The sequence below is a fragment of the Camelus dromedarius genome, chromosome 30 (assembly GCF_036321535.1).
Source record: "Camelus dromedarius isolate mCamDro1 chromosome 30, mCamDro1.pat, whole genome shotgun sequence".
In the NCBI taxonomy this organism is placed as follows: Eukaryota; Metazoa; Chordata; class Mammalia; order Artiodactyla; family Camelidae; genus Camelus; species Camelus dromedarius.
The window spans coordinates 24,567,863-24,587,815 of record NC_087465.1 but is presented as its reverse complement, the minus strand read 5'-3'; the positions used below and the strand labels follow the sequence as shown (position 1 = coordinate 24,587,815).

General features: G+C 50.9%; 1 protein-coding gene and 1 pseudogene across 1 annotated transcript; one reads left to right on the top strand and one right to left on the bottom strand.

Annotated features, from left to right (window-relative positions):
• Positions 1-3,586: 3,586 nt before the first annotated feature.
• LOC105105191 (uncharacterized) lies at positions 3,587-14,765 on the bottom strand. Its single transcript, XM_064480933.1, has 11 exons — positions 14,572-14,765; positions 13,875-14,085; positions 10,646-11,102; positions 10,212-10,363; positions 9,042-9,118; positions 7,790-7,885; positions 7,223-7,287; positions 7,070-7,134; positions 6,600-6,752; positions 6,051-6,204; positions 3,587-4,833 (listed from the first exon to the last, which is right to left on the bottom strand). Exons 1-11 carry the CDS (start codon positions 14,763-14,765, stop codon positions 4,736-4,738), a joined length of 1,722 nt encoding a protein of 573 aa, XP_064337003.1. The 3' UTR covers positions 3,587-4,735.
• A 477-nt stretch (positions 14,766-15,242) lies between these two features.
• On the top strand, positions 15,243-18,485 carry LOC135319682 (eukaryotic translation initiation factor 1-like; annotated as a pseudogene).
• The last annotated feature ends 1,468 nt before the right edge of the window (positions 18,486-19,953 follow it).

The window sequence follows — 19,953 nt, the reverse complement described above, 5'->3', positions numbered from 1 at the left end:
TCAGGACGGTTCTGCTGGCACTTTGCTGAACCCAGCGTGGTACTTCCTAACATTTGCACAAAAGTTCCTTTTTAAAAATAAACGAATACTGTAGCATAAGAAAAATGTTACTTACATATTGGAACACACTTTGAAAAAATGCCAGTTTATAAAAAGATAATATTTCTAAACCCCAGTGTATCATTTCTAGTTAGTAATTTATTGCCTGTCATTTTTGGTTAAAACTCAGCTTGATTCAGAAATCTTTAGTAACTTGAAGTTTGACTTTCCACCTGGATTGCAGACTAGCTCTGTAGAGCATACTTAGAATAATTAAGAGCCAAAAAGAACTCACAGAAATGCTCTATGATCTGTGTCACTTACACCAAAGTTTGGGGTTTCTGGAAGTCATGACAGATTTTGTGGCTCTGAATGAAGTGGGCAGCTTGAGAAGGAGCCAGTGTAACTCTCAGTTCTGGGCCTGGTGAAGTTTTAAAGTTCATTTAGGAAGTGGATGAATAGCACCCAAGTTTCCCCAAGATCAGTTTACTGCTCCCAGCAAAGAAAATGCTCACATGTCGTAAGTAAAATCCAGTACTTCGCGGGGTTTTAGTGCCGCAGGAAAGGCTGTTTCTCAGCTGAAAGAATTAGTTTTGCTTCCTTCCAGCGTTGCCTACTGTTTACCTGTTCTCAGTGATGGTCCGTCAGGGCTGGGCACATTCTGTAGAACCAGCTTAGGTGTAACTGGGGAAAAGCAGGACGTGCAGCCTGTCGGCGCTGGGAACAGCGGCGCTGAGGGAGGTCCAGCGCTCCTGCAGCACGGGGGCTGCGCCTCCTGGCGCTGAAGGGATGTTGCCCAGACCACCACCCAGTCACTGCGCGACTTTTACACCTGTCACGTCAATAGAGGATTCCATTAAAACTGCTCTTAGACATTAGACTAGAGAGGTTCTATTTAGTATTTAAATCTTCACATCATGAAACAGTCATGAACTATAAAATAAATACGAAATAAAATCAGAAAATCATAGTGGGGCAGAGTCTTTATTACTGCTGTTACGTACAAGCCTAGAAATGGTCTCTTCCCTCTAAAGACAAGAGCTGTTCTCTACTCAGGGCAAGCCATAAAGCCTCTGACAGCACGGCTCATAAGCCGTTCATTTCCCAGGAACCCAGCCACCATGAACGGCCTAACCTCTGAGGTTTATCAGCTGGCTGTTACCATCGCACTAACAGACAGTCTCCGTTTTCCACAGAATAAAACTGTAATGACTGTTGGTCATTTTCTAGTTCAATCTCCCTGCCCGGCATCTAAAATTAGAACAGACAGGTGGTGATTAAGACAGATGTGACCCAGCCTGTTCCGTGCCCTCCCCTCTGAGCACAGACGTGTGGTTCCACTTAAAGCACCTGGGCAGAGGTGGCGTTCAACAGCACAGCACGCCGGGGACTCACTGACTTCATGTTCTGCTGGGCAACTTTGGGACTTTCATAGGACAGGAGCAGCTGTGCCACGGGGACCTTGAGAAGACATAACAGGAAGCCTTTCACCTTCTGGATGGTCATGGATTCTGTCAAGGAAAAGAAACCCATCAGTTCTCTCAAGTGACAGCTCCCTGTCAATCTGGCTCACGTGACAAGGCTGCAGTTGTCACCACAGCTGTCAGTTCGTTTCACAGATCTTGGTTTCACACCACTCGGTGGGAGGTAGAGCCGACATTTGACCTAAGTGCCCTTGGACACTGCATTTTCACACCCTTTCAGTGGTGGTTACTAGCTCCTCAATCTGGATAAACCAGAAATCCCCTTCGCAGCACAGAGGGGTAAATGTGAGTGAAGTCATTAAGTCTCTGTGACTTCTGACTTGTGAGTTACTGAGAGGACGTCTCAGTCTCTGGCCCTCGTCTCCGCGTGAAGGGTGGACTGATGACCCACATCCCCCTCCAGTGCCACCGTCTGTCACCATCATAGTGAGTGCGCTCCGCACATGGCAGGTGACCCCAGGCACAAGAGCGGCACCTAACGAGTGGCGCTTTGGTTTGTTCAGAGAATGCTATGAACTTCTTTCCAAAGATGGTTGTAAATACTGGATACTTCAAGAGAAATGTAGTGTCTTTGAAGCTTTAGCTGGAGGTACAGCAGTAGTGTGGTGTTCCTACAAATGTCACATGTATTCACGTATTTTTCTATCAAAAATGATTTTTCTAAAACCTCTGTGTTTTTATGCAACTTGTGATAATAAATGTTACCTTTATTTTAGAATAAAACTGGCCTGTTTCTGTGTGTGTATTAAGTGACGACAGAGACACAAGTCATGGCAGTTAACCTCACTTGCTCTGCTGTGTGACACGTGACAGGCAGTCCTGCCCTTTCAGAAGCTGTCAGGGACCAGCTCTCCTCATCCTGGGACGAGGATTGGCTCTCCCAGAACTGACGCAGCCATCCTACCACAGGTAAATATTTAGATTGTGTTTATTTTTTTACTACAAGTGCTGCGAGGCATTTTGGTCACAGTGTGTATGTATTTCAAACTGTTTATACCAGTTCCCATGTGACTTTACAGAAAGGGGATAGTGGATTTCATGCCAGCCTCACATGACTGTCTTGTTTTTGCTAATCTGACGAGCAAAAAAATGATGTTGCAGGATTTTACATTTATCACTTTGTAAAGGTTTGTTATGTTCGTGGTTCGGTATGTTACAGCACATGCCCTCAGAATGACAATAAGAACATCTGCAGTACACAGGACTCGGGCTCTGAAGGTGAAGCGTAGCTGTTACATGGAAGTTCTGTGGGAACGCTAACCTGCCAGTTCAACCTGGAGGTGACAAGCTCAGGCGCGCCCACGGGTGACTGACTCTCAGAAGCACCTGCTGCGGTCAGATGCACAGGGCAGGCGGGGAGGGATGCCCACTGTCACTGTCAGCCAGGGCCGTGTCCCCTCACCACTGGCCACAGTCCCTGCCCGGGGGCTCAGGGCCTTCCCAGAGTGGCCCCAGAAAGGAAAGCCTGACAGATCTAATGAGAACCTTCCCCAGCAGTGTCTGGAGGGGAGGACAGGTGCAGAGATGTCCACAGCCAGCCACCCACACAGGAGGCTCGGGTCCCTCTTACCTGCCCGGCCCCAGGGCTGCCTTTCCTGACAGTCAAGTTTGAAACAAAGTAACGAAAGGGGAACTGCTAATTTTGATTTGTCATTATGCAACAGCAGCAGATTCCACATCAGAGGAATAGCAACTGGATTGCTAGTAAGTAAAACGGAGTAATGCTGGTAACTGGTACTGAACGATGCTGTCAATCATGGGCACAACCCAAACCTTCCACAAGCAGGACTGTGATAAGCTTGTGTTACATGATAAAATGAATTTAAAAATCAATGTGCATTCACGGCACAGACAGGCAAACAGAAAGGTATTTCACCTGAGTCGTTTACGGTGTGATAGGCATCTTATTTCTTCTTCAAATCCTTGCTATGCTAAACTTCAGCTGTTTATATTTTTGTATTTAACTGTGAATCAATTTTAATCTTGAGATTCATGGTGTACTAAAGATTCAGACTGTAATTTTTCTTTTCAGTCCACATTTAGGGTAAATTATATTGAACTAATTTGTTGACATAAAAGTATTTATTTTCCAAATAAAATGAATTCAGTTCAAGTAGCATCAAGATGTAAAGTTCTGAAGTTGTTTTTTTCCTGGAAAACCAGCTCAGTGCTTCCATAAGAAGACAGCGCCCAGGAGCTGTCTGTGCAGGGCCCTTGACTGGCGAGGAGCAGGCATCATGCCGAGCCACATACGCCCACCCCCTCACAATGCAGCGCCCTGGGGCTGCCTCCTGTTTCATGAAGGGAGAGCCAGACAGACCTCGAGCCCAGGGCGCCCATCTCCCTGGCTGAGAAACCCCCAGAGCAACAACGTGGGAACTAGACAGCCAGGGGCACACAGAGGCCTGGAACCCAGGGCCGGGCGCACGCAGGGGGCCACCCGGGGCTTCCGATCCTAACACAGCTGTTTCCCAGACAAGCTGAAAATTTATGGGGGACCTGAGCTTTCAGGGGGAGTGACGGTAGCACAATCGACTGTATTTTAGGACGTGAGAGACTAGCGAAAAGCCGTAAGCTGCCTAAGTCCACGTTTACACACGACGCAGTTTCCCTCCTGCCAACGTGCACGCAGTTCTGAAGCACACAGAGGGGCAGCAGACTCCTCGTTACCTGGCAGGGGCTTCTCTATGACTTCCTGATCAAGTTCATTAGGACATTTTATCTTCAGGGCTCGAAAGAAAAAAAGAAGAGACTGAATGAGCCCTGTGCTGTAAGGATTAAGTTACACACAGGGACTAGGGGCAGCCAGGCTCGGCGCCCAGGACAGGTGGGAGGCCTGGCGCTGAATGTGCCTTCTCTTCGGGCTTCGCTGAGTCACCGCCACCAGCACCACCGCGGCCGGGCCGACATTCTGCCGCTTCCCCCTCTCCCTTTACTACTGCCTTCCGGACAATTCATCCAGGTTTTCAAGCGCAAGTACACTCACATTTCCAAATCACAGCTCAGTTCCCTGCTTGGCTAGTTCCCGCATTTATCACACTAGTCAGTGAGCTGCAAGCATGGAAACTTGCTAAAATGTTGAACCTAAGAACGTAGACATATTTGAGAATCCATCATTTGTGTAAAAACTGAAGTACTCATTTCAGGGCGTCCTGAAGAGAAACAAGCCACCCCCAGGTCATCCGTGTGGCTCAGCCCCTCGGGACTTGGTGCTAATAGGCTGTGAATGTGAGGTTCTTATTTCGTAGCTGGTTTTTGAGCTGAAATGGCTGTTGCATTTTGAGTTCCGCATCCTCAGGTGCACCATATTCTGTGGAAGAGACAAAAGGATGAAATAAACCCAAAGCCCACTGCGAGGAGAGAAGCACGCAGGTAGGTGTCAGCACAGCCTTCTCCTTTCCTGGATGGACCAGCGGCAGCGGGGACGCTAACCTGGGACCTGCTTGCTCCCTTTCACTCAGTTACTTCGTTTATTTTTGGAGGGATGGACAGCAGCCGCCTCCGAGCATGGAGTCCTCCTCAGCACCTGTGTCCCCCGTCCGAGGGATAGCGCCCACCAGCTGCACCTCCAAATACTTCAAACTGCGATTCTCAGTTTCACCTTTGGTAACGGCTCCCTCTCTCCCCGGGTCATGGGACACCTTCCCCGGGTGCAGCCATCCGCACAGGAAAGCCGTGCCTTCTGCTCCAGCCGGGGCTGGGCCCTGGGTGACTTGGGTGTAATTGCACCTGCATCTGCTCTGTCCTGAGCAGGGAGACCCTGGGCCCTACCTGCTGAGCTGCTTTATTTAGGAGCTCCCTTCCCCACCAGCAGTGACAGAAGTCACCTGCAGTGACTGAGACCAGGAGCCTCAGGGCCCCACTGGAAAGCGCTTCCCACAGGCAGCTTTTCTTTCTCAAAGATAACGCTCCAGCCAGACGTGTTTACATGGGAGCCTCTCACATTAGGAGATAAATAAAAAAGAAAATCACATACAAGGGAAATTCGGAATATAATGAAGTCAAAACAAAATGGCGAGTCCACCAGGGACAGAGAGGAGGCGCGGGCACTGGGCACACGGGCGCCAGGACAGCACTTGACTTTCAGGAACAGTAAAATTACCTGGGGGGCACAAAGAAACATCAGAGCCTCGGTTACACCTTCAGTGCTCTTCATGTCCAAACCCCCCAGGGTGGGGGTCGCGGGAGAACCCCTGCCCCTCCTGACCAGTGGTCCCCACTTCCTGGGACGCGGCAGGCCTGCTCAGAGCCGCTTCCCCCCACCTCTGGGTGCCAGGCTCTCCCTGTCAGGCGCCCCGGGGCTCCCAGCTCCCCCGCCGGGGAGGCTGCTGATCATCTTTCCTCAAGGCCACTGCCTCATTAAGTCCCCGCTCCCAACGGGCTGCGGAGCCCAGGAAGGGGTCTCTCGCCCACTGAGACGAGCGAGAAACACCCCCCACCCCCCAGAGAAGCGACAACGCGGGGACCCGCTGGGGTGCCTGAGGAAGCCGCGCGGCCAGGGCCCTGGCGACGGTGACGAGGACTCACTGTGGCAGAGGAGCTGGTATCTGGGGTGAGGGGCCAGGAAGTCCGCGCTCGGCAGGTGCCAGTCTGGGTCCTGGTGGCCGCCAGCCGCCTTCCACTCAGTCCCGAATGCTTTCCAGTAGTGGAGCTCTGCCCCGTGCCTCTCCTCTGGCTCAACCTGCGCGCAGGAAGCGGGGCTGTGACACTGTCCCCACCCCGGCCCCGCCACGCGGAGGGGAGCCACACCAGAGGGACAGGGCGACATCCTTTCTAACTAACAGAATACAGGAGTTTATTCAAAAGAGAAGATGGGTTTAGGGGTGCACCCGCCTTCACACAGGTCCCTGCCCCGGGCGCAGGTCTCGGCCAAGGCCGGCCACCGAGGAGGAACCAGTACCCTGCCCCGCCTCACACAGCAGTCCAGAGGGACGGTGCGCCCTGCAGTCCGAGGGAGCGGGGCAGCCGTTCGAGGAGCCACAAAGAACTATGGCGACAAGGACAGGCCAGCTCTACGACTCCCTGGGCCCCACGCAGCCCGCCTCCCCCTCCTGCGGGCCCGCCCGTCCCACTCACCGCGCACTTGTTGAGGGTTCGGAGCTGACCGACCCTGGCGATGATGAGCTGGCGGGTGGTCTGCGGGTCTCTGCCGCCCTCGGTCAGGGGGTTCCTGGTGCATGACAGGGCGTGCAGGCTCGACAACTTGTCCAGCTCCCTGATAACTGACCACTGCCACCCGGCCAGAGAGGACACACGGAAAGAAACACGTTTCAGGCTGTTTTTCCAGATTATCTGGACCAGTGACAGCAACGCCCAGGCCCATGCTGCCCGGGAGCCCAGGACGTCTCCTGCAGCCAGCGCCCCGGGGAGCCGTGAAAGCGACCGACGGGCTGCATACATGCGAGCTAATATTCTGGGGTTTGTATGAGGAGTTTCACCCTGAGGAAGCATCTCTCTTTCAATTTAAAATACTCTTGAATAGAAGGAGCTTACAAACCCCCATGAGAGTGGACAACCAGGTCTGGTCATTCTGAAGGAGCCCTTACGTGTGACATCTGATTGTCATTTAGAACGAGGTACTGCAAGGACGGGAACATGGACGTCTTGCACCCTAGAAAAAGGAGGACTCAGTCACACAGTGGACGGGGAAGCAAGCTCAAGCACGGGGCAGGTCGGGGTTACTTAATCATCTCATGTACCAATTCCAGCATCCGGAAAATGTATGGAAGAAATCCCAATGTCAGAAAGGATGAGCTGCTCTAATCTGAAATTTAAAAGGTCAAATCTGATTACACAGAACAAGGTAAAACACTATGGGCTATCTATCATTCAGACTGGCTTGGCAAGTTTCTTCCTACACCCCAGGCTTTCGTCCCATGTGAAATGCTTAGAAACCAGGAAGTCCCGCATGGGGCATGGACTCTGCCACTTCCTGATGATTCCGTGATCATCAAACAGTTCCTGTGTCTCCTGCTGCGCCAGGTGCTAAATGGGTCTCAGGGAGGAAAGAGACACAGTCTCGCTTCCCAAAGCTTAACGAAGGCAGACTTAATTTTAGCCCCAGGGCCAAATTTTTCAGTTATCCAGTACAGAGACACAGTTCACAAGTCAATTATCCAAATGAATTCAACTAAAAACCTCCCCAATGGAATGACTCAGGTTGGGAATTCCACCACCATCATATTTCCACTCAGGAAGTACATACAGCATATGATCCACTCACTAAAATGTTACTAAACACTACGGGAACAGGCATCTTAGATTACCTGGGCAGATGTGCTATTAGAAACAGCTGGTTTTCATCAATTAATTGATTAGAGGAAAGGTCTAGTAACTTGACGGTCTGCAGAACATCCACGGGCCTGTATGGAAAACAACATTTTTCAACATAAATTTAATCTCTTTACTGTGGTCAAAGATATAGCCTTAAAATACCTGCCACTTCGTGTTAAGGAGGGGCTGGGGGTGGGAGGCAGGTGTGTGATTCGCCTCTAAAAGGGCAGCGGACAGGGTGCTGGTGGTGAAGGGCGTGTTCCGTACTCGAATGGACCAGTCTCAGGTCCGGGCCGTGACACTGGACCACACCTCTGCAGGATGTTACCAGCGGGGCACATGGTAACAGGTACACGTGATCTCTGGGTATCACTTCTCATAACTGCATGAGAATCTAAAATTACCTCAAAATTAAAATTTTTAAAAACCTGCATTTGCCTGTATAGTACATAAAATCACTCTGAACAGTAAAATTTAATTATTTTGAATCCTTTGAGAACATGTAAATTTGTCCACATTTATTTTACTTAGTAATTTAATGATACCAATCAAAGAGGAAGATGAGGCAACAACATATTTAATTTACCAAACAGGCTTTTTATATATAAAGTCGTCCCTCAGTATCCATGGGGGATTGGTTCCTGGACCCTTGCGGACACCAAATTCTGAGGACACTCCAGTCCCTTAACATAAAATGACACGGTATTTGCATTCAACCTCCACACATCCCCTGTGTGTGGATGACTTTAGGTCATCTCCAGAGCACTGACAATACCCGATGCAACGTAAATGCTCCGTGAGTGGTGCCAGTGCACCACAAATTCAAGTTTTACTTTTGGAACTTTCTGGAATTTTCCCCCAAAATATTTTTCCATCTGCGGCTGGCTATGTGGTTAACTGCGGATACGGAGACAACGCTAATTTAAACTCCATCATTTAATCCTTGTAGCATTTCCTACAGAACTTCCATTTAGAAATAGAAGTTAAACATATTTACGTAAAACTGATAAGATTCATGTCCTCAAAAACATTTAATTCAAGGCTTTCGCTCTGATGGGGTTTCCTTAATTAGTACCTCTTAGTGAAGTTTGAGTTGACGTTCTGATTTGCGAAGGAAAAACGTAATGAGTATTTTTCTAATTCTTATTTGCAAATCCTTCTAAAATTTACTGAGGTATGATGAGACCATTTATTTATTCAGAAGGACTGAAGGGTGACAGATGCATCGACATAAACCCTGGTTACCTTTCTGAAATGACAATACTGTTGGACTCAAGGTACAGTTTCTCCAGGACTGGCCACCCAGAGGCACAGCGGAGCACCTGGGGGGAAAACAAGTCAGGGTGAAGCGGCCTCACTGCTCTTTTCTCTGTGTGTGTATTTCTAGACTCTCCATGCGAGCTCAGTTCAGTCTCTGTTTTAGAAATGAAGTCCCTCTGGCCGTTTTGTTGCAGAACCTCGGGGCCAGTGGTGCTGGTGGACAGGTGACAGAATGAACAACTTCCAGGGCTGGGCTTTAGTGACACGGGAGCATGTACCCTGTGCACTCAGAACGCCCCGAGGCAGGAATCAGCCCACGCTCAGGTGAATCCCGACTTGGACAAAGTGGCACTGGAGGTGGTGGCGTAGCAGCTTCTTATTATTGGATGTAGTCTGTTGAACCAAAGGAAGGAAATTGATGCTAAACCCCCTCCTCAATCCTCAGTGCCAGTCTGGTTTTATGGAGAATATTACTAACAGGACAAGATTTCTCAACGAGTCCAATGTTCTCACTTGACCATAACTGGCATCTCCACTGCCCGAGTTTCCAGGGGCTCCTCCTGTCCGGGGAGGGAGGAGCTCTTGAGGAAGGAGCCGTAAGGAAATCAGGCAGCCGCAGCAGCAAGTCCCAGATGGATGACTGCTGGGACAGACCTGTCTGCACTTGGCTGGAAACTGGGATGTCCTGGGGTGTGAGGTCAGTTACCCCGACAGAACACGGCAATTCCGGCTCCGAGGCCTGGAGGCTGCCAGGCAGGGGCACTCACATCCACTTGGGACCGGGCTGAACACCAACCACAAGTGGTGCCTTCCCGGGTGGACTGCGAGCGAGAGCAGGCGGCAGGGCCCAGCCTGGGCTCGGCCTCACCCTAGGGACCCTGGCGGGGAGCGGGGCGGCCAGAAGCTTCTGGCACACGTCTGCTGTAGACATGGTGGAACGAGAGGCTTGGAAGACATAGAACTGCCCGAGGAGCCCCAGGCTCCACCCATAACCACCAGGACTTGCTGCCTCCTTCCTGGAAAGCAGACTGCAGAGCCCTGTTATCTGGATAATGAGGTGGTTAAAACAAAGTCACCACTGTGCTTCAATCCCCTGGTAAACCAAGAACCTGAAACCGCCCATTACTGGCTAATAAAGCAAAGAAATACGGTTACCTGAGCCCAGGTTATCCCTGTCCGGTTCAGGACCAACTCCTTCAGTGCAGAGAACGTTCTGGATGGAGTTGGTGAGCCAGAGGGAAATGTCAGTTTATTTTCACTGTGTGGAAGAAGAGACACAAAGTGCTCATTGCCGTAGGGGGGCCCAACTCACACAGTCACCGAGAGTCTGCAGTTTACTATGCAGAGCTTGGTTTGTCTCAACTTTCAAATGCAATTAAATCAAAAACAAAGTTAGTCAGGACTATCTAACTTCTTGTTTGTTTTGGGGGCCGAGGTCATTAGACTGACTGACTCATCAACTGATTGAATGGAGGGCCTGGGGACTGAACCCAGGCCCTCATGCATGCTGAGCACGTGCTCTGCCCCTGAGCTGACCCTCCCCTGAAGACTACTTAATTTTTGACATTAACAATATACAACTTTCTGACGCCTGGCGTGAGTGCACGGGGTTGGGGCAGCTCCAGCATCCCCTGCCAGGTCACCAGGCCTGATGAGCCACGGGCGGGACGCTGTGATGGGAAGCCCTGCCCTCAGCAGTCTGACTGCTGTGCTGGACCGGGGGCTGGAATTTGGCTTCTGAGCAGGGTCCGCCCTTCTGCCATCAGGACAGACGAGATAAACCACTGCCCTGGAGGTGCTCTCCCAAGTCCTAACCTCAGAAGGCGCTCGCAGCTTGACAGTCATTTTGAAAGAAGACGCCACTGAAGCACCCGAGCCCTTAGCCCCGCAGGAGGCGGCACCACGGGCCCAAGCACACTTGGCTGTTTGGACGCGGGGCTCCTTCAGGCCCGCCCACCTGCTCCCTGGATGTGCCTGAGCTGTTGCCAACTCCCCGGTACGTGTCAGAGGTGGCTCAGGTGCAGAAGGGGAAACCTGGCGCAGCCCCTGCAAAGTGAGGGTCTGAGATCAAAGCTAACCAGATGTTCGAGAAGGCTGGGAACACTATGACCTCAGTGAAACCCAGAGCTCCATGAAAAATCCTCACCAGAGCCAAATTCAGCAGCCGCTGGTGAGACTCTCACCCCTAAACCAGGTACCTGCCAGAAGCTGCAGGATGGAGCAGCTCTCCTCCCCAGGTCCCCGCGTGGTCCATCTTTTAAGGTCAGGCTTATAAGAACCAGGAAGACCTTCCAGTTCAATATGTCAACCTCCCCACCTCCCTGATCAAAAGTAAAGCACACTCCCTATTAATCACCTTGTGGGACCACTTGAAAAACCGTAACAAAGAATAAGTTAAACTTACCTTCAACTAAGCCGCTCCCCTCCTCCCGCCCCCACGCCCCACCTCATCCCTACAGAGATGCCATGAGGGAGCAGGAGAGACCAGGATTTTTATCTGAGGTGACAATCAGGCCACTGCGAGCTCATACCTGAAATTAAGAACTTCCAGGCATCTGAGCTGGTCAGCGATTGCTACGGCTTCATCCCATGATGACAGATTTTTTGACAAATCTATGCTTCTAATATCTAAATGCACATGTTAAGAAACAGTGACACACAGAGATTCATAAAAGACGTAATACTGGTTACCTCTTAGTTCTAGAACATGGAATTTTTAACTTTTCATTTTCTACCCTCTACTCTGCTTGAAATTCTTCCCCGAGCACATATGTTAAGTCATCCATCCCCTTTAAATCATCCAACTGTTCACCCAGAAACTATAAAGTTCATTGTCACGTGCTGCAAACTTGGGACAGACATCGACAATCCAATGAGTAAGAACCAAACATCCTAACACTAAACCAGAGAGAGGGCAGAGACAGTGCTGGGGGCGCTGACGTACTCAGCACAGAAGGTGCCGCGCAGGCCGTGGTCCCACATGGACACACACTGTTCTCCCTCTGGGCACTGGGGGGCTCTGCCCCGCACGGATCCCCACATGCTGAGTGCGCCTCCGGAGGACAACGGGGTGACCTGGACAAACGTTGGAACGTGCTCAGGATGGCTTGGAATCAGGGTCTCCCATGGCCTGAGTGAGCTTAGTGACATCAGTGTCCCTGGCACAGGACTGCAGAGAAGGAGACCAGCAGGACAGAGAAAGGCGCCTGAGCTGATGTGATGGGGAAGACATGGCAGTGGCATCAAGGAGGGGCTGAGCCTGGCAGAACTCCAGGCAGAGAGAAGCCTGGGGCAGGACGGGGCTGAGAGAGAGTCTCCACCCTCCTCTGATGTGTGTGGGAACTGCTCCACTCATGCACCGATTCCGCAAATAACTACATGAACACATGCACCCCAAGTGCGCCAGACACAGACCTGTTCTCGGAGCAAGAAGGCAGGGCCTGCAGCCTAGGGGGCACAGAGAACCACCTTTTCCATGAGGTGACATCAGAGCAAAGAACTAGAGGGCATGAGGGGCTGCCACCATGGAGAAGAGCATCCGGGCAGAGGGAAGGACAGCACAAAGGCCCTGAGGTCATGACGGCTTGGCTGCAGCAGGGATGGCAGACTCAGGGTGCCTGGGGTGCTGAAGATGAGGCCCCAGAGGCTGGGCCAGGCCACAGATGGCCTTGGAGGACCCACACTGCCCGTGTTAGTCCCTGCCTGAGACAGGACCTAGGGTGGGCGCTGACCGAGGCCCTCAGAAGGAGGCTCTGTGGCTTGTCGGGGAGCAGGCTGCAGGGTCAGAGAGAGAGCAGAAAGGGGCCGGGAGGGGCTGGGGCCAGACCGCGGTGCTAGCGGGCAGGAGAAGTGCTGGGCTGCGTCTCTCGATAAGGAAGCGGGGCTGGGGGTGCTTGCAGATGGATTTAGATGGGAGATGTGGGGAAAACAGAAGGGTTAAGTTACCTGAACAGTCCCTGGCCTGGGCCACGGGAGGTGCCCTTTACTGAGACAGGTAAGACCACAGACGAGCAGGGCTACGGGGACTTAACGTTCTGGTGTGTTAAATTCGAGATGACACCCAAACAGAGGTCTCAGGTACACGGCAGGGAGAAAAGCCTGGGAGGGGACGGGTCTGGGCCAGAGGCCAGAGCGCAGGAGCCCAGCATCTGCAGGCAGCATGTGTCTCCCTGGGAGTGAGTGTGAACAGAGGAGACAGGGTCGGAGGTCTGGGCTGGGCGCTCCCACCTCTGCAAGACAGACTGAGGGGAAGTGGCCAGGGAGGGAGTGAGTGAACTGCGACCCAATGATGTCAGCAAGAACCCCGTCCCAGGCCCTCTGTGCAGATCAACAAGTGTGAACTTAAACCCAAATCAGCTTCAGTTCCAAACTCATTTTCTTACACCCCATAATGCAGCAGGGGGTCTTTGCACATAAAACACGGAAAAAGTAGCTTTTGATAAAAACGGCATCACTGGACAGAACTGGTTGGAAAGGAGAGGACGCTAGGCGGTAGATTAGAACGCTCTACACGTGGGCAGGAAGGAGGGAGGGAAGGTGGCAGAACCCGCAGGAACGGATGGGTCTCAGCCGTCCAGAACCAGAGCTGGGCGGCTCCAGGCGGTGGGGTACGGGGCCTGAAAGCTACCGCCGGTTTCTGCGTTTTTAACCGGTTCTGAGGCTCTCAAAGACACGGGGCGCAGGAGGGTCGGGAGATAAGCCCAGAGCCCGGGGACAGAACTCTGATGCAGAGTGACGTTCAGGGGCGGGGACGGCAGAGAACAGCTGGGTTTCGGGCTACAATCCCTGAGCTTCCACCACGAGTGGACCGGCTCCCACTAGAGGTCCGGTCCGGGGAGGGTCAACGAGCTGCGAGCGCCGGCCGGTCCACTCCTGTTCCAGCAACCTGGGCACACGCCCGCTCTTGGGGTCCCCGACGGCCGGAGCAGCGGGCCCGGAGTCCCTGGGGCGCAGCGCCTCATGCACCCCTCCCCAGCCCCGCGCGCTCGCCGCATCCCAGGCGTCCACCGACCCCACATGCCCACTAGCCCTGCTCACCCGGGGCCATCCGGTCTCAAAGTGGTTTAAGTCCACTCACTCACACCCTCCACTGTGGAGGCTGGAATTAGACACATTTCTACTGGTCTGCACGGATCACAGGGACCACCGCCGCCTGACATCCACGCGGAACCACCCAGCAGCTGCGAATGCAGTTTCCGCCCCCCCCCCCCCAACACACACACACATGCACACAGTCCAGGGAGTTCTTGTGCCAGTGGGCACGTGCTCTTCCTGAAGTTCAGAGCCAACTGATGAAGCAGCTGCTTCTGATCTGAGCCCTCAGACCCGACCTGACCGGCTGAGGTTGGTTGCACGCGCACTGACTTCAGTCCCTGCGAAACCAATGATGTCCAAGAGAGATGAGCCCAAAAATGGTGACCAGATTAAATACACAGGCAGCACTTCAACTTCGGGCAAGAATTCAATCAGGAAGCATGAGACATTCGTCACTGGGTCTGCAAATATCCACTGCTACTTGATTATCTCCTGAAACCCCATTTCTTCAAGTCTTGGGGGACGCTCTTCCCCTGCAAGAACAGGCTGAACCAGCACACTGCTGACAACTCCACCAGCCACACGGCCGAGTTCCCAAAGCCCTCTGCTGACCAGATCGCTCCTGATGTGTGGGAAATCAGCTTTGAACCAGCCCAATTCCCAATCTTCTGACATCACTGAGGAGGCAGCCAGAAAGGCTGTGGGGCACTCTGCTCCCGACCAGGCTCGATTCCACACCCACGTCAACACCCTCGACTTGGCCGCCTCTCCTGCAGAGGAAACATGTACATCTGGGGCCAAGGTGGGGAGGGGGCTGCTCACAGACAGGTCCCAACAGACGCCCCCCCCCCAAGGCCCAAGGGACCGGCATCTCTCCTCTAGTCCCTGTCACCACAAAGGAGCGACTGTCGAGGTAGTTAGAAATATTCTCTTCACTCGAGAAACCTGATTATAAGCTATCTTTTGCATAATTACGTAGAGTCTAGGTCAAGTTAAGGAACTGGAAGACGATCTTTTAAAGTCAGAGAAAGTTTGCCCCAGTCACTGAGCCACCGCTGAGGGCTCTCCCGCAAGGCCCCTCCCGCCCTGACACCCCATCCCCCCGTCCACCTTCCGCAGGCCGTTTCCACCAAGGAAAAGGAATTGTACTGCATGTCCGCCATCCAGAACTCCACTCTTTTGATCCCTTCGCTGATGTAAGTATGGGTGAGGATCTGCTTCCTGCTGGCACTGAAGATTATATCCATATGAGAATTCAACAGAGAAACAGCAGGAGGACCCTTAACACTGCCCAAGGGATCGCTGATGATTACGATAAAAGCAAACCAGTGAAGACGTTTAAGAAGAAACTTGCCTGCAGTGGTACTGTAATTGAACATCCAGAATATGGAGAAGGGTGACCAGCACAAGAACATATGGCAGTTCCTTGCAGAGGCTGGACTGGCTAAGGACGACCAGCTGAAGGTTCATGGGTTTTAAGTGCCTTTGGCTCACTGAAGCTTAAGTGAAGATTTCCTTGCAATGAGTAGATTTTTCTTTCTGTCTCTTGTCACAAGTTTAAAAACTTCACAGCCTGTATAATATAACCATTTGGGGTCTGCTTTTAACTTGCACTAGTGTAACTCCTTCATGCAATAAACTGAAAAGAGCCCTAAATAAATAAATAATAAAATTAGAAAAAGTTTATCTGATTTGCCACTAGGTTGGTTTTTGTTTTTTTTTTTTTTTTTGAGGCCAAAAAAAAAGTGTTTATTTGGGCTTTCTTAGGACTGCAGCCCAGGGGACACAGAGCCAAGAGGCACTTGAATGAATCGTGTTCCACCAGACTACAAAATGGGGCAAGTGTATTGGGAATTTTTTCTTTTAAACTTACCACCTCCATTTTTAGCTGTGGGCATACGACTACATAGAGAGCAAAAACCAAAAACACGCGCTGATGAGAGAGAAAGTGCAGGTAAGGCCTGCTTTGAGGGACCATAATAAACCGCTTTCAGCTGCATGGACAGGAGCCCAGGGACCATCGAGGATGCCAGCCTCTCCATCCCTGCGCCCCCATCCCTCCCCGGGCAACTTGCTTCCCACAGGTCGTCTGCTGAGCCCTGGACACGCCGTCTGCGCTCCAGGCAGGGGGTGGAAAGTCAGTGGACAGGGCACACGCCCGCCATGTCTGTCCCTCTCGAAGCGCCCACTTGACATCTCACTGGCCAGGGCGAGTCACATGGCCTCACCTGAAAGCAGGGGGTCCGGGAAGGCAGTCATTTAGCTGGGCAGTGACTACCCGGGGGAGAGTGAGTCCCCGTGAGGAAGAAGTTGGAAGAGTGGGCACTGTGGAGGCGACCAGGGACGCCTGGCCCAAGTGTCACACCCAGTCAGGCCCCAGTGACAAGCTCTCATTGGAAAGGACACTAGGGCAGGCGGCGGCAATTCCTCCTCGGACCCCAGCACCGTTTACTGCGCAGTTCCTCAGAGACACTTCTTGCAACTTGCTCAGCTGACTGCGTGAAAAACACATAGTTCACATGTATGCAGAAACACGCAGGCTCTCCAGCGGCCCTTCAAAAAATTAAAGTTTCAGACATTAGGAGAAGCCGCCAAAAATAAGAAATCCAGTACCCACCACTCAACTTCAGAAATAAAGCATTACTAAGAAAAGAGAAAAAAGAAAAAGAGAAAGCCAGCCAGCAAGCATCTCGAACACACAAACACAAGCGGTGTCCTCGGCACCCCCTCCAACCACCCCGACCCACCCGCCCTCCGACCCCGCAGGAAGCACCACCACGGCTGGCTGGCGTCTACTTCGTCTGCAGCATTTCTTAGTAGTTTTACTACCCTATGTCCATGGCCCTCAACAATCACGGTATTTTCGTACACTCTGAAACCTGCCATGCACGGGGGCCTGCCGCACCTGCAGCTGACGTCCCCCCTCAGCGGTACCCCGTCCGCGGTGGACACGCGTGCTCCAGCCCCAGACCTCACACCATGGAATAAAGGCGGTTCCTTTCTTGACCCCTCTAGTGACCCAGGGGTGACTCCCAGCGGTGCTGTCTGGACTCACGTGGGAAAGTCTCTCCAGGGATGCATCTGGAGAGCATGCGTGTCTTCAGCTTTTTTAGATCCTCCCAGAAGCCACCTCTGAAGTGGAGAGAATCTGTGTCTCCTACTCATTAAAAAAGCCCACGCATTACAGCGCTGCAGAGTGTCTAGAACACAGCATCTGGAGCCAGGCTGCCTGGGTTCCAATCCCGACTCCAGCCCTCCTTCCCCTCTGGCTGAGCTGATCTCCCTGAGCCTCAGATTCCACATGTGTGCACCTGGGTTCCCAGCAGCACCGTTCACAACAGTCACATGTAAGCAAACCAAGTGTCCACCAACCAATGAACAGACATAAAGCGTGGTAAATCCACACAACAGAGTCTTACTCGGCCCTAAGAAGGGAGGAAAGTCTGACACGCTCCAACACCTGTGAACCTTGAGGACACTATGCTAAGGGATATAAGCCAGTCACAAAAGCACAAACGACTGCACTTATAGGAGGTACTGAGGTGGGCGTCAACCCCACAGGTCAGAAGTAGCACCGTGATCGCCAGGTTGGGGGAGGAGAGATGCGGAGGTGATGGTTTAAGTTGACAGCGGTTCAGTTTGGGAAGATGAGAAGGTTCTGGAGAGGGACGGTGGGGATGGCTGCACCACACTGGGGACGTACCCAACGCTACTGACCTGCACACTTGAAAATGCTTAAAAGGTACGTCTGGTGTTACGTATATTCCACAAGTTTTCAACGCTATGATAACAGTGAGCTTGTATCTGCGAAACCATCAATACTGCCTGACATGTAGTAAATCATTTTATAAATATTTATAAAAATAAACATAAAACTGACAACCTTTGGGGGAAGACTGAGATCGCCAGGCAGGACAGGAGCTGTGATGGTCATCAGAACCAAGCAGAGGCTCCCGAACTTTCTCAGTTCACGGGGCCCTTGATGGGTCAGTAATTTTTTCATAGTGCCAAGGCCAAAAGGAACACCTCACGGTTCCATTTAGTACGCAGTCAGGGCCAAACAACCTAGCGATGATTTCTGTCCTGACAACTTCTTGTCTGTTGAGCACTGCACAACTTCCCAAACCCTAGAATCAGACTGGCCCCACCACCTCCATTTCCTGCACCATGGTGATTTTCAGGAGAAACTTCTTTCAGCACAGGAATTGCCAAAAAGCCCTGCTGTGCAGGGACATCACACCCTGAAAGGAACAGTAGTAGGAAGATCATGAAACTATGAACTACCTCCAACTAGCAATTTGCACCACGTCCAACAAGCGTCAGTTTCCATCCAAAATTAAAAACACCCCGCTGCACCCCTTCAGTGCCCTGCTGCACCCCTGCAATAGCCCGCTGCACCCCTGCAATAGCCCGCTGCACCCCTGCAGTGCCCTGCTGCACCCCTGCAACAGCCCGCTGCACCCCTGCAGTGCCCGGAGACCTTGGTGCAAAGCTTAGGGATCGGGGGTCAGTACAGCCACCACTCCAGAGCCACAGCCACCTCCAAAGAGAAACGGATTTCAGCATTCCCCACCGCTCTCTCAGCTTAGGCACGACTTTGTAAGCGAGGAAACCGAGGCTCAGAAACAATAAGGAACTAGCTCTAACTGCTGTCGGAGCTAGAAGGTGGCTTAGCTGACGTCTGGACCCAGCCTGACTGACTCCAGTATTTCTTTTCAAGAAGGACACTAGCTCATTATTGACCGTGATGATGTTCAAGCAGGAAGTCCTTCAGCAGAAAACTCCACGAGCTACCGGTTGTTCATAAACTAGGGGAGGAAAATCTGTTGCAATTTGTTAATATTCACAGAGCCCATGGTGTTCTCAGAGACATTAACCAGCTAGAGAGAAAAAAAAAAAAAAAGTGACTCTTTTGGGGAAAAAGATACTTAAATATTTGCATTTCAAGTGGAAAAAAACAAAGAACTCTAACCCCATGAAGCACACAGTTCTAGAAATCAGCAGCAAAAACCATTCACCTTAGTTATCTCTCGAGGGTGCAACAGTCATGACTCTCTCTGGTTCAATTTATATTTTCTAAATCCTCAACAACGAATGTATATTGTTTGTAAGTAACAGTCAAGTTATTGCTTTTAAAAAAAATCTTGATGTATTCTGAGTTTTTAAAAATAATATTAGGTTTTATTTTAATTATATTAAATACTGTGAAAAGTACTTTTTAAAATTTGCATTCTTTCTCACTGAAGTAGAGTCAGTTTACAATGTGTCGATTTCTGGCATACAGCATAATGTTTCAGTCATACACATACATACATATATTCCTTTTCATATTCTTTTTGAGTTGTTTTATGTTTAAATGCTGGTCATCTATACTAAAAAGCAGAGGTATCAAGAAATGAGCTAACCCAGAAAGAGAAAGAAAAATACTATGTATCTACTCATATGTGGAATCTAAAAAAAAAAGACACTATGAACTCACCTACAAAACAGAAAACAGACTCGCGGACATAATAAACATTCTTATGGTTACCAGGGAAAGGGGGTGGGAAGGGATAAATAAATATGGGAGTTTGAGATTTATAAATGTTAGCCACTATATATAAAAATAGATTTTAAAAAAGTTTCTTCTATACAGCACAGGGAGCTATATTCAGTACCTTGTAATAACCTTTAATGAAAAAGAATATGAAAACGAATATATGTATGCATATGCATGACTAGGACACTGTGCTGTACACCAGAAATTGACACACTAATTGTACTTCAATTAAAAAAAATGAACTTACTCTTCAACACTGTCCTAATATGCACTTAAACTCTGTTTTATGTTAAATCTTAATAATAATTACAACAAGAGCAACAA